At 34.4% G+C, this 17,012-nt stretch overlaps 2 protein-coding genes across 2 annotated transcripts; one reads left to right on the forward strand and one right to left on the reverse strand.

Annotated features, from left to right (window-relative positions):
- Nucleotides 1–1,091: 1,091 nt before the first annotated feature.
- Nucleotides 1,092–8,975, reverse strand: rab38c (RAB38c, member of RAS oncogene family). The gene is made up of 4 exons (XM_036215183.1): nucleotides 7,857–8,975; nucleotides 7,281–7,411; nucleotides 6,164–6,301; nucleotides 1,092–2,412 (listed from the first exon to the last, which is right to left on the reverse strand). Exons 1-4 carry the CDS (start codon nucleotides 8,053–8,055, stop codon nucleotides 2,254–2,256), a joined length of 627 nt encoding a protein of 208 aa, XP_036071076.1. The 5' UTR covers nucleotides 8,056–8,975; the 3' UTR covers nucleotides 1,092–2,253.
- Nucleotides 8,976–8,984: 9 nt separating this feature from the next.
- Nucleotides 8,985–16,398, forward strand: LOC112142979 (ras-related protein Rab-39B). The gene is made up of 4 exons (XM_024266698.2): nucleotides 8,985–9,590; nucleotides 10,239–10,473; nucleotides 11,890–12,160; nucleotides 12,721–16,398. Exons 2-4 carry the CDS (start codon nucleotides 10,259–10,261, stop codon nucleotides 12,874–12,876), a joined length of 642 nt encoding a protein of 213 aa, XP_024122466.1. The 5' UTR covers nucleotides 8,985–9,590; nucleotides 10,239–10,258; the 3' UTR covers nucleotides 12,877–16,398.
- Nucleotides 16,399–17,012: the final 614 nt, after the last annotated feature.

Consider the following 17,012-nt stretch of genomic DNA (forward strand, 5'->3'; position numbering starts at 1 on the left):
AAAATTACTGGGAAAAAAAGAATCTTGTTGTTTAACTAAATCATAAAATAAAAGATAAACTAATGAAATCCGCCTTTTAAAAACTAATTTAAAAGCAATGTTTTGATTTATTGATTATTATTAAATAAGGGAGGACGCCGTAGAAAATATACAGACAACAAACCACAAAAACAACTAGAATCAGGCATTCATGAGAGGAGACTAAACCCATCTGAGGATAATACGGAGAGTGGATGTGGGTGAGTTAGCTGGAGCAGAGAACAGGTGGTGAAAAGGTGAACCACAGGAAAGATAAATATAACTCACCGCTCAGATGGGAAAATGAGAGAAGCAACAAGCCTGAAATTAAACATAAAAACCAAAGAAAATCCAGTCTTGTGCTCACAATTAAAACAAAACAGATTAAAACAAATCAATACTTAAAACCAGCTAATTCAACCTGCTAAAAAGTGAGATTTTAAGCTTTGAAAACGGAAAGACTTGAATTTAGTCTTTTTAGTCCAATATGTCAAGAACGTTTTGGTAAAACAACAGACAGATCAGATTTTGATTTATTGGTTTTTCAAAGGATAAAGACCAAAAAAATAAATTTATTTAAGATTTTAATTCACAAATTGTTTAGAAAATGAAGAAAAAGAAAGAAAATGTTATTTTCTTGACATTATCATTGCTCCTAATCATGTAATAGCATTCGTGCTAGTATTCATCCATGACTCCATTAAATAGAATGATTGTCAAATAGCTTGATCATGAATCATAATAGTTTGTTCTTGTTGTATGTATCACATCAGAGCAGTAAATCATGGAGCTGTCAGATTTTTTTAAATTCAAACAGTAAAAAATAAAGAAAATCAATTCATTTTGACCATAATGGAATAAATATTCCTAATAAAATCATTAATTCATTCAAAATAAAAGTATTTTAATGACTTTATCATAAATCTTAAAAAGCATTATTATTACTCAGATAAATTAGTGTTTTAATAAGAAATATAAGCTATTTTCTATCATTTTCCGTCAACAAATGAGTCACTGGATGGAGTTGATGAAATTAAGAAGATTTCCCTCAAGATGTCGCAGAAGTTTATTAAAGAAAAAAACACATTCAGGAAAAAAGGCACTTTGTAATTTAAAAAGAGCCACAAGTTACTACTACTTTGGGAATTTTTGATACACTTGCAGATTTGTTTAGAGCACATCTGCCTCTGATGATTATTTTTTGGTGAAAGTAACATAACAGAGGTAAATTATTATAACTATGGCAACTATTATCACCCTTATACATAATAAGACAGTGGCTTATTTGTAGAAGAAATGGAAATAATACAAAGTAATGGCTAAAATGCAGGGTGTTAATAGTTTTCCTAAAATTAGATGAAATAATAATTCATTTTTGAATTCATTGAGCACAATTTTTTACTCCTCACACACACATGTTTGTCATTATAGTTAAGAAACCTGCAGACCCACCATAACTTATCAAAATGTTGATGGTGGTAAATTTTGCAAAAAGGAATTTATTTAGAAAATAAAAGCTTTGGTAGTACTTGGAGATGGATAAAAATGAAAGAAACGTAAAGAGTTCTCACTTATTATTGACAGAAATCTATATTTTATTTTAAGTGAGTAACAATTAGGAACAAATTTAAGAAATAAACTTCACCCTCCGTTTACTGATAATAACTGATTCCTCTTATTTTGAAAAGTAGGAGGTTGACCCAGATCCGCCTGCTGTTGCTTTGGTTTGGAGTTACAAACTGTTATTTTTTTATATAATTTGTGGTCATATTTTAAGAAAGATCTTACAAACCTTGTCCTGAACACAAACATAGATTTAATTTGGTGATGCATGTAATTCCTTCTTAAATGCATTATTGGAAAGAATTTTAAGATTAAAAGCTTTATTCTGGATTTTTTCAACAAAATTACATTAAATGTATTGCTTTGTTATTTTTATCACCTTCACTTTCATCATCTATTATTGTCAGCCTTCATAGAATCTTGGAAATTAGAATTTGATTTAGTTTTGTTCTTGTATCTCATTAGTTAATCTTATTTTTAAAATGTTTTCTATCACAATTTAAAATATTTTCATGTGTTTCTTTTTTACATTTATCCAGTTAAAGTAGAAATCATCTATTTAATACATTTAATGTGTGTATGTTTGGCAAATTCATATAATAGCTAAAGTTTTTTTTAATTATATTCTGTTATCTGTGTGTTTATTAGAGCTTCTCCTTATAACAGGAGTCGTCATTTCACACAGGAGGAGCAGCTGAAATGTTTCTTTGTGGCGCTCGTGTATCCAGAGAGGATGAGGGAGCCGGCTTCTCGCTCCGCGGCTGGACTCTCTTCGTTGGTCAGGATGTGCTCCACCAGGCAGCGAGCTGCTTCCTCGATGTTTGTGTTGTCCTGAACAGGAAGAACACAGAAAGACACTTTCAGATCTGGACATCAGTGGGAGCTCCAGCAGTGGCTCCTTTGGTGGCTGTTGTGAGTAGATCTAAAATGTAATTTGAAGTAAAAACTAATTATCCAATATATCATGAAAAGTAGATTGACGTAAACAGATTTGGAGCAGCAGAACTTCAACTACTTCAGGTTTTCATCATCTAAGGAGGTGGCATCACGAAATTGAAACGATGTTTCTAATGTCATGAATTAAAACACAAAATTCTTTTATTTAATGCTTAGATTATTTTTTCCACCCCTAAAATTAATTTTTTTCTGCTCTGTTATTAAAAAAACAATTGTAAAACTAATTTAAAACTTTCACAGAATTTGCTGTTTTTATAGAAAATCTAAATCAAAGTCAATCAAGGGAAAAACTCAAATTTGCTGCCATGAAAAAAATCTTTTTAAAGTATTCAAATTTTTAAAAATCTGGATTAGGAAGTGAACCTATGAATAAAAGCAAATACAAAAAAAGCGATTGTTGGAGCAAAATAGACTAAATAATAAAACAAAGAATCAAAGGAACACTTTTGAAAATCTGTGAGTTTGTGGTGCATAAAGAAGATGAGAAAAGAGCCAGATTTACTTTATCAAAAACTGTAAACTTTAAACAAAAGGGAGTTACGCATTTCTTTTACAATTTACAGATTTTCTTTGACTGAAGATTGTTCAGACGTAAATGTCTCAAAATAACTGACATTTCTTATTTATTATTGTATTTGGAAAACAAAAGTGAGTTCAGATCATCAGCTGATTTGTTTTTTTCTTATTAAAATGTATGAATGTATTTTAACTTACGTTATGTCTTCTTATGTAATCAACACACACATTAGCTTTGTTATTTACAATCATTGATAACTTATGGAACTGAAAATAAATGGAGTGGTAAAATATTTATTTTTAATTTATTCATTCATTCATTTGTTTGTATGTTCGTTTGTTTATTTATTTGTTTATTCATTCATTTGTTTCCTTGTTTGTTAGTTCATTTATTTATTTATTCATCCATTAATTAATTTCTTCCTCTCTTGGCTCCTTCTTTCCCTCATTCATTCATTCATTCATTCATTCATTCATTTATTCATTCATTTATATCATCATTCATCTGTTAATTCATTCATGCATTCATTAATTTACATCATCATTCTTTCATTCATTCATATCATCACTCATTCCTTCATTCATTCATTCAATTATTCCGGCCTTCCTTCCTTCCTTCATTCATTCATTCTTTCATTTTGTCACTCATCCGTTCATTCATTAATTCATTCATCTATTCAGTTTTTTCATTCATTCATTCATTCATTCACTCATTTATTCATTTTTTTCATTCATTCATCCATTCATTCATTCATTCATTCATTCATTCATTTATTCATTCATTTATTTAATGATTCCGGCCTTCCTTCCTTCCTTCCTTCATTCATTCATTCTTTCATATTATCACTCATCCGTTCATTCATTCATTCATTCATTCATTTATTCATTTTTTTCATTCATTCATTCATTCATTTTTTTCATTCACTCATTCATTCATTCATTCATTTATTCAATGATTCCGGCCTTCCTTCCTTCTTTCAAATAATTTAGTCATTCATTAATTCATATTATCACTCATTCATTAATTCATTCATCTACTCAGTTTTTTTCCTTCATTCATTCATTCATTCATTCATTCATTTATTCATTTTTTTCATTCAGTCATTCATTCATTCATTCATTCACTCATTCATTCATTCATTTATTCAATGATTCCGGCCTTCCTTCCTTCTTTCAAATAATTTATTCATTCATTAATTCATATTATCATTCATTCATTCATTCATTTATTAATTCCAGCCTTCCTTCCTTCTTTCCTTCCTTTATTCATTCATCCGTTCATTCATTAATTCATTCATTCATCTATTCATTTTTTTCGTTCATTCATTTATTCATTCATTCATTTATTATTTCCAGCCTTCCCTCCTTTATTCCTCTATGAAAATGTAACAAATAAATACATTGAAAACATAAAGGTGCATTATTTCAGATGTTTTACACACACTTTCACTATATGTTCAAAGACAAGTTTTAAATGTGCAGCAGTCAGCAGGAATGCAGTGAGGTGAGGATAGGAAGAGAGAAAAGGATTTGACAAAATGCAAATTCAACAAAATGTGCCACATTCAAGTGTTAAAACACAAACAAACGGAATGTGGAATAAAACATTTTATCTAGAGGTTCACTGTTAAACTACAGATGAACCAGATCATAATAACTATGTAAAAATAATAAATAGTTAAGTAAAGCTTAATAAGTGTGGGATTGTATAAATCCATTTCCTCCCACTCATTTAATAAAACATTTTTGACAAACTTCACAGTTAAAGGATTCATTGTGTCTGTTACTGTCAATATAAATGTCTATTTATGATTAAGAGTGAAAAATGTGAATGTTTACATTTGGGTATGTTTCTCTTTTACATTTGTTTCATCCAAATCATGGTTAATCATCCTAAATTTGATAAATCTTTGTATTAGTTTATATATACTTTGTTTTGTTTTTGGCTTTGATTGCTTGAAATGAACCAATTCTGATCCCAAACCCAGATTTATGGGGTTTTTTTTGTAGCACATGCAAAACTAGCCTTTAAGATAATTAACTGTGCCCATCTGAAATGATATCTGCATCTATTAATGGACAGAGCTGAGATAGAGACTCTGAATTCATAGTTTTTTGTGGTTAAGGGGCTGACAAATAAGATCAAACCATGAAAAGGAAAAAAAGCAATAGAATTGTAAAACCTTTGCTGATTTTTTTAAACTAAAAGTAGGCTTGTGTTCGACTTTTACGAGGACTGAATTCAAAATAATGATATATGTTGTCAACAAGAGTTAGAGTGCAGTTTTCTAAACTAAAAAATAACCGAACAAGCATCCTTTTAACTGGATCTGATCTGGTTTTGCATGAAAAACGCATTAATAAAAGAGTCCATCTGCCTATTTCCCCCCAAACTTCCCTGCTTTACTTTTTAATAGGTTTTTAATGATTATATGTCGTGCAGAAAACATTTAGAAGAAAAAAATGTAGAGAAGCATTATTAATTCAGTAAATTGCCTTTGCACTTTAAAGGACATTAACCATCATGGTATTATGCTTCAAAGAAGCCTTTTTAATGTTGAAAGTTGATTTTCTTCAAAGATCGGTACCTCAGAGACCACAGGTCCACTCAGATATCAAACGAATCTCTCTCTGCAGCCATGATGGAGATGATCAAAAACTTTTGTTCCTTCAGTAGCTTGTTTTTTTTTTTTTCTCCTGATCTGTCTCTGACCCGTCTGCTGAGTCATACTCTCCAGCTACTGTTCTTCATCTCTGCCTCTCACTCTGGTGTGTAACTCATTAGGCCGACTGAGTCAGATGGGAGAACCCTGAAGTCCAATTCACACTCCACTGCAGGAATGTTTGTCTTTTCAAAGCAAAAAACTTTCAAAGTTGTAGCAAACTTTTTACATTCATTTTACATTCAGAGTCCAGACTGAGAACATTGTGATCAAGCCTTTTTAATGTTTGCCTCAAGCCCAGTTTAACTCTACGACTATTTTAATTGCAGGCTTAATCAAAAGCTCTTTATTAGTGTGTAGGAGTTTGTACATTTGTATATGATTACTTATTAAAATGAAAGTTCTCTTATGTAACGGTGGTTCACACAGAAAGTCTTTATTCCCACCTTTGCAGAGGTCTCAAACCAGCCCACAAAGCCGTTCTCCCTGCAGAAGGAGTCCAGCTTGGGCACCTGGGAAGCCATCTGGTCGGACTTGTTGGCTAAGAGTACGGCTGGAACGGGTCTCCCGTGGCTCAGAGTCACCTGGAGAAAGGTGAAAAGGTGGTGACACCAGAAAACATCAGAACATACATTTTCTGGTATTTTGTATAGATTTTTTTAAATTGCAGTTCTCATTATTGACCACTAGATGTCACTTTTTTGCTCCTAATAAATCTGCAGAACCGTGGATGAGATTTCTTTTTTTTCCTGCAGTTGCTGGGTTTATTTAAAGTCATATTTGCATGTGTAAGGATATAAATAAGATAATTGATGTAAGGAAAATAAAAGTTAGGTAAAGCTAAACAAGAGTGGGTAACCCCCTTTCAAATAACTCCTTAATAAAAACTATATATTTAATAGTCTTAATGTGTCATATTCTATATACAAATAAGTTACTTTTTTATTAAGAATAACAATTGAAGTATTTATAAGTGTGTTTACATATGTATTCAATTAATTTCATGACTAATTGACATAAGTTTGATGTGAGTGTATATTTTTTTGTCATGTTTAGTTTTAGTTTTTGTTCTGATTGCTTGAAAAATATCATTTATAAATCCATATATAGATCATTTTTAAGAACCTGACGAAAAACTTACTTTTAAAAAATCTTTATTCTTTGTTTTACAATGTGAAGTACTCTTTTTTTTTCCAGAATACAATGTAGTGTATTAGTTTAAATCATTTGAAGATGTCCTCTAAGTTTTCTTCAAGTAGAAATAGGCCCTCTAGAGATTGAAGAGGAAGGAAATTGATAACAGTCTAATATTCAAATCTCTTTTTATTATTTTTGAAGGTTTAAACTAAAGCACAGTTTTGGAAGCTGCCATAATACAAATAAAATGTATATTTAGGCCTACTAGATAAAAAAGCCATTGAAGGATAAACATAAATAATCAGTAAATGATTAGTATACTTTGCAAAAAAAAAGGGAAAAAAATAGGATTTTGTGTGGTTTGATTCAATTTTTTGTATACATTTTTTGGTGTTTTATGATTCTCAGACTTGTGTCCAGCTTCACCTTAGAATCCAGGTCGTCCTTCCACTTCAGCACGGCATCGAACGTGGAGGCCCTGGTCACGTCGAACACCACCAGGGCTCCGACAGCCTCCCGGTAGTACACACGAGTCATGTTCCCATACCGCTCCTGTCCTGGGACACAGCAACTGCTGTCAGACACACACACACACAAAGATACTATTCAAGCCCATTAGACAGAAATGTACCATGTCATTGTGCAAAAGTGACAAATGTGTGTGAAGGAGAGTTTAAATGCTACAGCGGCTATAACCATGTGACTAAAACCTTTGAGCATGGGATCAGTGCAGTCACAAGCACAAGATCTAAATTCCACGTGCAGGCAGCAAAAATGCAGGAAATTATAGCATATTTTTTAATCCAATTAAGGAAAGATATTAGGTTAATAAAGTTATTTTACATTGTTTAAACACTAGCAAATTAAGTTTTGTTGTAGATTTTCTCCTTTTTAAGGAGGAAATCAGCATTTGGCATGTGAATAAAGAGGTTTAGGGCTCAAAAAAACCTCATTGAATCACCTGATGTGCAAAAGTTGTGAGGTGTTAAATGTTTAACAGACCTGCTATGTCCCACAGCTGCAGGCGGACCACCCTGTCGTTGTCCCACTGCAGCACCTTCAGGACAAAGTCAACCCCGATGGTGGCTCTGTAGTGCTGGGAGAAGATCTGATGGACGTACCGCTTGATGATGGACGTTTTTCCAACTCCTAAGTCCCCGATGACCAGAACTTTGAACAGAAGCTCCTGCTGCTGCTGCATCTCCACAACTTGAAGGAAACACAATTCAAAAGAAATTTGTGCAAAATTAAAAAAAGAAAAAAGTCACAGTTTAAAAATCATTTTCTTTGGTAGTAAATTGCAGTGTCACAGTAGAGTTATACAGCCCTGTGTCATGAGGGAAAAAGTGACCTGCTTTACAGACTTGGTTGCAATCTCAGCAGCACCGTGAAATCTGTGGATGCGTTCAAGTACTCCTCGAAAATATGAAAACAATTTTGGTTTCCAGAACCAGGGGCGGACTTAGCAGTTTGGGGGCCCCATGTAAATAATAAGATGGAGTCTTTTGAAGCGGTTGAATAATTACTTGAATAATGGAGTGCTGTCATTAAAAAAATAATAATAAAAAAGGAATATTCTCAATTTTTTTTCTCATTCTTGGCTTTCTTTATCTTCTCATTGAGTTATATTAGCTTCTTCTTTTTCCTTTTTGCACACAAATTTTGTTTTTGTTTAACTTATTCATTCATTTCATATTATTTAATGTTAAAATTTTATGTGAATTTTTTTCACAGCCGCGTGCCTTAATCTTACTCATTTTTGTTTATTCATTTGAATCTCTTCTAATAGTTTTTGTCTGCTTGCTAACTTCCGGCTGATGGAATATTCCATTGCTACAGAGGGATGGGGGAGGATGAATTCTTTCACGTGAGGAGTCTTATGCCATTTTAGTGATTTTTGTTCTTTATGAGAGAGTTAAGGTGCCTAATAATTATCTAATAATATCTAACAATATCTAATAATTATTTTAGATATTGTTTTTAAGTATTTTGCACCTTTGCCTAACGGAAAGTCCCCCCTTGTCCAGAACTGACTTTAAATAATAGGAAAAAAATAATATTGAAGGCCTAACCATGTTTTAGGCAGGATTTATGTCCGCACGTAAATAACAAATAAATAAATAAAAGAATATGCGATGTGTTTATTAAAGTAATCATTGATACTGAATTTTAAGCGTCATAAAATATGTTTTATATTAGCTTAAATATTCTTTCAAATTGTTAAAATGCACTTTTATTCTACTTTTAATAACTACTACAACAATATTAAATTCTCCAGTTGAATTATTAACTCTTGTAATTAGCTTGAATATAGTTAACTAGCGGCAGTTTGAGGCACTTTTATGTGTGGGGTTCCGTTATTTCCGACCGTATTCGAACGCATCTCGCGCATGCGCAGCTCCCTCTGTAGTGACGGTACTGATGCTGATGAGGGCGAGGAAGAGCCGTGAGGGATGCCGCCGCGGCTGTTGTGTTTTGCTGCCATTTCATCAGCGGATCGGAACGTAAATACCGGCGGCGGCGGCGGCGCGCGGCCGTGAGGGACATCCGGGCTTCTGCAGGCCGCATCCAGACTTCCACACGGCCCGGAGCTCTGATGCTGGTCCGGGGGAGCTGTTAAGGTGGTATTAGTGGATGCTGCAGCAACAGACTCCACCGGTGCGAGGGCTCATTTCCAGAAGCCACAGTCATCAATATGGTGCCTGTTTTCTCCAGGTTTTGAGCTCTAAACTCGAGGTAGGTCCTTTTTTCTGGGGTTTGCTGTCCTTTTTTTGTCCTAAATCTGCACTATTTAAGGAAGATCTTTCGAATTGGAGGACAGGCCTTCAGGCTGAGAGCTAACCCATCACTTATGTAGGAAAATATCTCCAATCAAAATGATTTATACCTTATACTTGAACAAATAAATTAAATATTTTTGATTTGCTTAGTTGCAAATTTATCAACTACTACACAATCCACATGGGGGCTGACTACACCACTGTTCATTAGAGTGGGGGAGGAGCCCCCCCCATCCTTCTTCACCTCAAATTAGATCATCCAAGCGTTAATCATATATCACAGGATTATTTAAAACAGCTATATTCCTGTGATAATCCATGAATAATCCATGTAATTCACAGTTTAGAGATTAAAAGTGGTTAATCTGGCGAGCTCCTGACTGCTTCAGTGAGGATTTATGTGTTTACAGTTGTCGCAAGTCTCTTTTTATCTGGACTTAAATGTAAGACAACATTCACGGATTGATGCAAGAAGCAGACATCTTGTTTTCTGCTTTTATTTTGTGTAAACAAAGACTTTTTTTTTTAAACTGTAACTTGGATAAGAGCTGGATTTTTAATCTAACTTGTTTAAGTTCCTGATAATGGGATTTCTTTGTGACAGATTTTTACTGTTGGTGAGACATGGAGACGATATGGCTTTACCAGTTCCGTCTGATTGTCATCGGAGACTCCACGGTGGGAAAGTCCTGCCTGATCCGGAGGTTCACGGAGGGCCGCTTCGCCCAGGTGTCTGACCCCACCGTGGGAGTGGACTTCTTTTCTCGTCTGGTAGAGATTGAGCCAGGAAAGAGGATCAAACTACAGATCTGGGACACCGCAGGACAAGAGAGGTTCAGGTAAGAAAAATAACACAATTCACCTGACAATAGGTTGTCCACATTATAAATACACAGACCTACATTTTCGGACAAAGTCCTAAAAATTTGTTTTTAAAAAATGCCTTATAAGGTCAGAAATAGTTGAAATTGTACTGTTATTCAGGCGGCAAACTCCCAAGCCACTTTAAAAAAAGAAGCAATTTTCTAATAATACATTTTACTGTCTGTTATTAAATTTTCACATCTGTTATTAAATTTTCACATCTTCATTGTATTTCTGTTAAAAAATAGTGGTGGAATGAAAGAAAACTCTTTTAAATGTCCAATTTCTGTTAAAAATGGCGTTGAAATGTTAGAAAACAAAATTAAATGTCCAATTTCTGTTAAAACATAATGTATGAATGTGAGAAAACTCTATTAAATGTCCAATTTCTGTTAAAATAATTGTGTTGGAAAGTTAAAAAACACAAATAAATGCCGAATTTCTGTTAAAAAAAGTTTTGAAATGTTAGAAAACAATATTAAATGTTCAGATTCTGGTAAAAAATAGTGTTAGAATGTAAGGAAACTCTATTAAATGTCAAATTTCTGTTTAAAAAATGGTGTTGTAAAGTGAGAAAACACTCATAAATGTCTCATTTCTGTGTAAAAAAGTGTTGGAATTTAAGAAAACACTGTTAAATATCCAGATTCTGTAAAAAAAGTGTTACAAAGTTAGAAAACAGAAGTAAATGTCAAATTTCTGTTAAAAAATAGTGTTTGAATGTGAGACATTAATAAATGTTTAATTTCTGTTGAAAAAAATAGTGTTGGAATGGGAGAAAACACGTTTAAATGCCCTGATTCTATTAAAAAAGAGTATTGCAAAGTTAGAAAATGAAACTAAATTCCCAGTTTCTGTTAAAAAAAAGTTTTGAAGTGTTAGAAAACACTACTAAATGTCGAGATTCTGTAAAAAAATAGTGTTGGGATGTGATAAAACTTTATTAAATGTCCAATTTCTGTTAAAAAAAATAGTGTGAGAAAGTTAGAAAACACAAATAAATGTCCAGGTTCTATTAAAAATAGTTTTGAAATGTTAGAATACACTATTAAATGTTCAAGTTCTGTTAAAAAGTAGTGCTAAAATGTGAGAAAACACTGATTGAATTGTCCAAATTATTTCACAAAACTGTGTTGGAATGTGAGAAAACACTATTAAATGTCCATATATTTTGTTTCTGTTTTTTCTGTACAAATGTGTGAGAAAATCTTGACAGCTTTCCCAATCTTTGCCATAGATTGAGTCTTAATCTGTTGCTAAAATTCAGTTTTTAAACTAACGAAGCTGGTGGACACCTCATTCTTCCAGCTAATTGAAATCTTTTTTTTAAATTCAGACTAAAGGATAAAACTGGTGTCTTGAATTATAACCCCACTCACTCTTCTACTAAGGTCCATCACCAGGGCCTACTATCGGAACTCCGTCGGGGGTTTGTTGCTCTTCGACATCACAAACCGCCGTTCCTTCCAAAACGTCCACAACTGGCTGGAGGAGGCGCGGAGCCACGTCCAGCCGCACAGCATCGTCTTCCTGCTCGTCGGCCACAAGTGTGACCTGGAGGCTCAGCGTCAGGTGACCCAGCACGAGGCCGAGAAGCTGGCGGGGGCGTACGGGATGCGCTACGTGGAGACGTCTGCGCGAGACGCTATCAACGTGGAGAAGGTTCGTGGCACTTTTACCAAATCCTCACTGAGAATTTGTTCAAACAGACGGTACAAAATCACCAGCTCTCATGAAATCCATTAGCAACTCGTTAAAGGGTAACCAAACAGGGAAGTTGGAGGCTGACTCCACCCACAGCTGAAATGTGAAATCCAGTCAGAGGGGCGGGGCTTGGGGGCGGGACTGTTATCTTTACTGGAGCTGAAGATCATATCAAACTCCTGAAACGTAGACAAAATTCAACTGTAATACCTCGATTCAACCTGTTGGGGGCAGCACACAGACGTTTTTCGACTATATTTTCAAGAATTAAACAATTTTATTTTAATTTATCAAAAATATAGAGGTCAGCAGCCAACAAATATTAATTTAGGGTTTGGTTATCCTTTAAAGACCCAAAATATGGCTTTCTGCTTTTGTTGCATCGATAATGTTAGTTAAGATAGCCGAAAAGAGCGTAAACTAAGGGATGATGGGAAATGATGATCATCAGATCAAAAGATGATCAGAGTGGGTCTGTAAATGGGATTCACGACACTAAATTTGCTTCTGATTTGAAGGCGTTCGTGGATCTGACGAGGGAAATCTTCGAACTGGTGCGGGACGGCGACATCAAGATCCAGGACGGCTGGGAAGGAGTCAAGAGCGGATTTGTTCCCAACACCGTCCACTCCTCCGAGGAGGTGACCAAAGGCAGCCGGCAGTGCTTCTGCTGATTGCGTTGTGGTAAAAACCTAAGCGGACACCGACTTCTGTCTCTTTTTGCCGTGGCTGCTCTCGGCGAAGCTTTTGGGGACAGCACTTCCTGTTTTCCTGCTCAGTTACTGTGTGTGAGACCGTTGGAGTCGCCTGGAGGCTCCGGAGAGACACCGAAGCACAACAAGCATCCAGACCTCTCCTTTTCTGTCCGCACACGTGTGTCTTCTTATCTGTTAGGAACACTTTAGCTTTATGCCACGTTCGGCCTTTCCTGGTGTGCATGGTGACGCTCAAGTGATGATCACGAACAGTTCTCTTCATGAGTGGAGACGGACGCCGCTTCTTCCACAAACTGTTTCTCGGGTGGAGAATCCAACGGTAGTGAACTCCAGCCGAGCCAAAGTTTCAGAGTGTGTGTGTGCCTGACTCCTGGAGAGAAGAGGATGCTGTCGGAGGGAAAACGTTTCTACCGTTTCTGTTGAACGACTGCCTTCATGTCGGGGATGTTCACCTGTTACCGAGCAGATCCAGAAATGCTTCTTCAACTCAGTCAAAAGTGAAGAAATGCCTTTAGAGACGTGAGGCTTGACTGACCGATTATTTGAAACTTGACAAAGATGAAAAATTTGTGAATTTATTTCTTATCCCCCCAAAGTGTTAACAGTTATTTAAGCCATAATTCAATAGAAGACAACTTGAAGCTTTTCAGTTAAGAGGATTTTTTGGGTCATATTTTGGACAAAATAATTAAAGAAAGAAAGAAAGGACAATCAGCAGTTTAATCTGTTGTAACAGCCCACATTGATAAAAAAAAAAAACAAAACCTCAAATATATTTAAATATTGCAGAGCAAATTGACTTAACTTATTTTAAACATAAGAATAATTAAATTGTGCTTTCGCCCTTTTTTATGTCTTAATTATTTAATTAGTAATACAGTATTTTCCAGAGTATAATTAGCAAAAAGCAAAAAATGTCAAAACAAGAAAAAGAAAACCATTTATAAGTATAAATCGCACTTTTGGGACAAAAGTCTGACATTTTAGCACAAATCCGTCAAGCCCAGTGTAACAAATAAATAAATAAATAAATACAGGAATGCTAATATTTTGAAGAAAAATATCAAAGTTTAAGAGGAAAACAATCAGATTCTCTTCCATGTTTGTTTTTGACGACACTTCTTCTGCTGTCAGTAGCAAATACTTTGGGTGCAGCACCCTCTAGTGGTTGTTAGAGGAAACAACCGCTAAAGGATAACTGGTGTTTAATGGGAAAATAACGAATATATGAGCCTATTTATGCCTAAAAAACAAACAAAAACAAAAAAACACACAAATACGTTGCTTCTGACTAAAAGTCGCACCCCTCGCAAAACTATGAAAAAATACGCAACTTAACTCGGTAATCAAATATTTCCAAACCTGTCCAAGACTGTCACATTAATAATCACTAACAAATCACACACACTACCACTTTAATGTTTGGGATCATGTACATTTTATGGAAAAACAACAAAAAAATTACATTTCATGACACATTTTATAAGTGTTTTTTTTGTAAAAATTATAAAAAAAAATTAACAATCAAGTTATTCAGCAGCTTTCACTTCTCCATGTTCTTCATGCAGAACCAATAAAACAAGTTAGTAACTGCATGATCATCAGAAACCCCATTAGCACAGGGGGCATAAATCCAAAATACACGAACAAGATAAATATTTACTGAACACACTGAAACTACATTTTTAAAAACTTAAAAATGTATCTTTTTAATGCGGACCAAACCTCAGGACTCAACCTCAACCAAATAGTACCGCATCCGGAACCGGTACTGATCCACATCCCAATACCAGACCGGTACCGAAGGTTGGGGAGCCTTGATTTAATTGGATGTAAAAAATCGACGAGTTGGGGACTCCCAAAACGTAAATTTTTGACGTTTAAGGTCCTTAACCAAATGTCAATTTGTGATTAATTGGTATTGAAAATGTGTTGCAATATGTTACTAGTGCAAATTAATATAAAAAATATAAAATGATCTGGTGGGCCGGACTTTGACACACGCATTAGCATTTAGCAAAATTCAAACTTGATTTATAAAGCGCTTTTCATGCAACAGTAACACAAATTGTGTTTAAACCAATTAAAACAAATGTATAAAACACACAATCAGAGAAATAAATGAAACAGGACTTTCTGTAGGCTGATTATTCCATCATTTCTTTGTTTACAGGATAAAAACGGACCAAACTTTTACTGTCTGTGTAAGCTTAGATAGGACGGTTATGGAAAAATACTACAACTTAAGTGCTGTTTTTCAGTAAATTTTCTGAAAAAAGGGAAAAATGCACCACTGCACAGGAGGACAAATCCCTAACTGGAAAACAAGGGATTTGTGTCGCTAACTGGAAAACGAAATCAAACCTGTCAAACACGGTTGAGCATCAATGACAGCATGTTGAACTTCATTACTTCAATCTGGTCAATAAAAATAAAAGCCTTACGAGGACAAAAGAGTAAAAGCTGGACGTTTAATCCAAATTTGAGTTTTATGGAACTTTTATTTTGGCGGGATGACTGGAGGAAGTCATTGAGGGAGATGATCCAGGAGACAAAAAGTCATATTTTTCTGGTTAATATAAAAAGCTTTTTTTTTTTTTTTTTTAAAGTGGGAAAAGTTTGACTTTTTTCATCATGTTTGTGTTCTTTTTATCTCTTTTAAATCAATTTCATGCTCCATGGAAAAAAAATCCAGTTATCTCAAACCTTCGAGCTGTAGTGTTGTGTGTTTTCAATGGAAATTTGACCAACTGTAGCAAATGTATTTGCCATGATCATTGTGGTCATTTGTTCAAACAGGCCAAACAATACTCAGGACTTAAAATATAATGTGATATTCAGAAATAAATAAGATTTATTCAAATGTTAGATCATTATAAATCGTTTATTTCCCATTTTAAACCACACAATTGAAGAAATGTCAGGAAGTATTCACTCACTTGCAGCCTCAAACAAAGTCATGTACATATTTACAGTAGCTGCATGCTCTATTCTTACTCAGTGTATCCAAATAAAATAAAAAAACAAATTTTTTTCTTAATATAAAGGCAAACAATCCTTGCAGTCAACACATTCAGAAACGGTTCATTTGTAACAAACTGCACAGTTGTCGCTCCATATTGTCCTCGTATATGGTGATAAAGAAATACAAACGCCTTTTTCTCAACAACTTACTCGGAATTGTTCTGTTTACTTTTATGATGCGGAAAGTGTCTCTCTCGAGTGCCTTTTGGAAGAAAACAAGTTGAAGTGCATGCAGTCGACACAACGTCATGTCCATCCTGTGAATGTTACTATCTCAACTGTAATAGGTGGCATTGATATCACGTTACGCAGTGTATAAATCATTCATCTGAAATCAAACCCAGTAAAAGTTGACTGTTTGATGTTGTTGTGACTCTGGGATCAATATAGCACAAGTGTCATCCATGAGGAAAACCTGTAAACATCAATAAAGATTTTGCTTGTGAAAATGGAAAATCCTGCAGTTTGATTGTTGGAGACAAAGAGGCTGCAGAGGCGGCGCGTGACCACTAGAGGGCGGCATTAGCGTGCAAGACATCAGCTCAGGCTAACGAGCCCAACAAGTCTGAATCACTGATGTGCAAAAAAAATAAGAATTCATTTCAAAGAGTAAAAATATTCTGCAGCTGTTTATATCTTAAAATAATAATAAATATTATTTAAGACAGATTAGGTCATTAACACATATGTACATACAACTGTAAAAACATGATTAAAAAATAAAAAATACAGGTTAATAAAATAACCGTGATTTGAAAATGTGTAAATAAAAATGCATAAAAAGAGGTTATTTATTTATATATGTATATACATGTATTAGGGGTGTAACGATTAATCGATAATCAGCTATGACAAATTATGATGTGAATCGTTGCAAAAATGAGTCATTACACCCCTAATATCCCCATCGTAACCAGTTTAGAACTGAATCTAAACTTGAATGGATTTGGTGGAGTACGCTTTAAATATTGGTGTGCATGTACTGTAGTCCAAAGACATTTTAATGAATAAACTTTTAGATTTATATTTTGAGATGTTCCTACCTAGACAAGATGTAGGTTTGAAATAGG

This window comes from Oryzias melastigma, linkage group LG14, assembly GCF_002922805.2.
Source record: "Oryzias melastigma strain HK-1 linkage group LG14, ASM292280v2, whole genome shotgun sequence".
NCBI classification, from domain to species: domain Eukaryota; kingdom Metazoa; phylum Chordata; class Actinopteri; order Beloniformes; family Adrianichthyidae; genus Oryzias; species Oryzias melastigma.

Bases quoted from the DNA above. Each gene is read 5' to 3' on its own strand.
- LOC112142979 (XM_024266698.2), top strand. From the start codon at position 10,259: ATGGAGACGATATGGCTTTACCAGTTCCGTCTGATTGTCATCGGAGAC. The intron at 10,474-11,889 runs GTAAGAAAAATA...TCTTCTACTAAG, and splicing joins GCAGGACAAGAGAGGTTCAG to GTCCATCACCAGGGCCTACT. The intron at 12,161-12,720 runs GTTCGTGGCACT...TCTGATTTGAAG, and splicing joins ACGCTATCAACGTGGAGAAG to GCGTTCGTGGATCTGACGAG.
- rab38c (XM_036215183.1), bottom strand. From the start codon at position 8,055: ATGCAGCAGCAGCAGGAGCTTCTGTTCAAAGTTCTGGTCATCGGGGAC. The intron at 7,412-7,856 runs GTCTGTTAAACA...GCTGTGTCCCAG, and splicing joins GCAGCTGTGGGACATAGCAG to GACAGGAGCGGTATGGGAAC. The intron at 6,302-7,280 runs GTGAAGCTGGAC...ACCTTTCTCCAG, and splicing joins AGGACGACCTGGATTCTAAG to GTGACTCTGAGCCACGGGAG.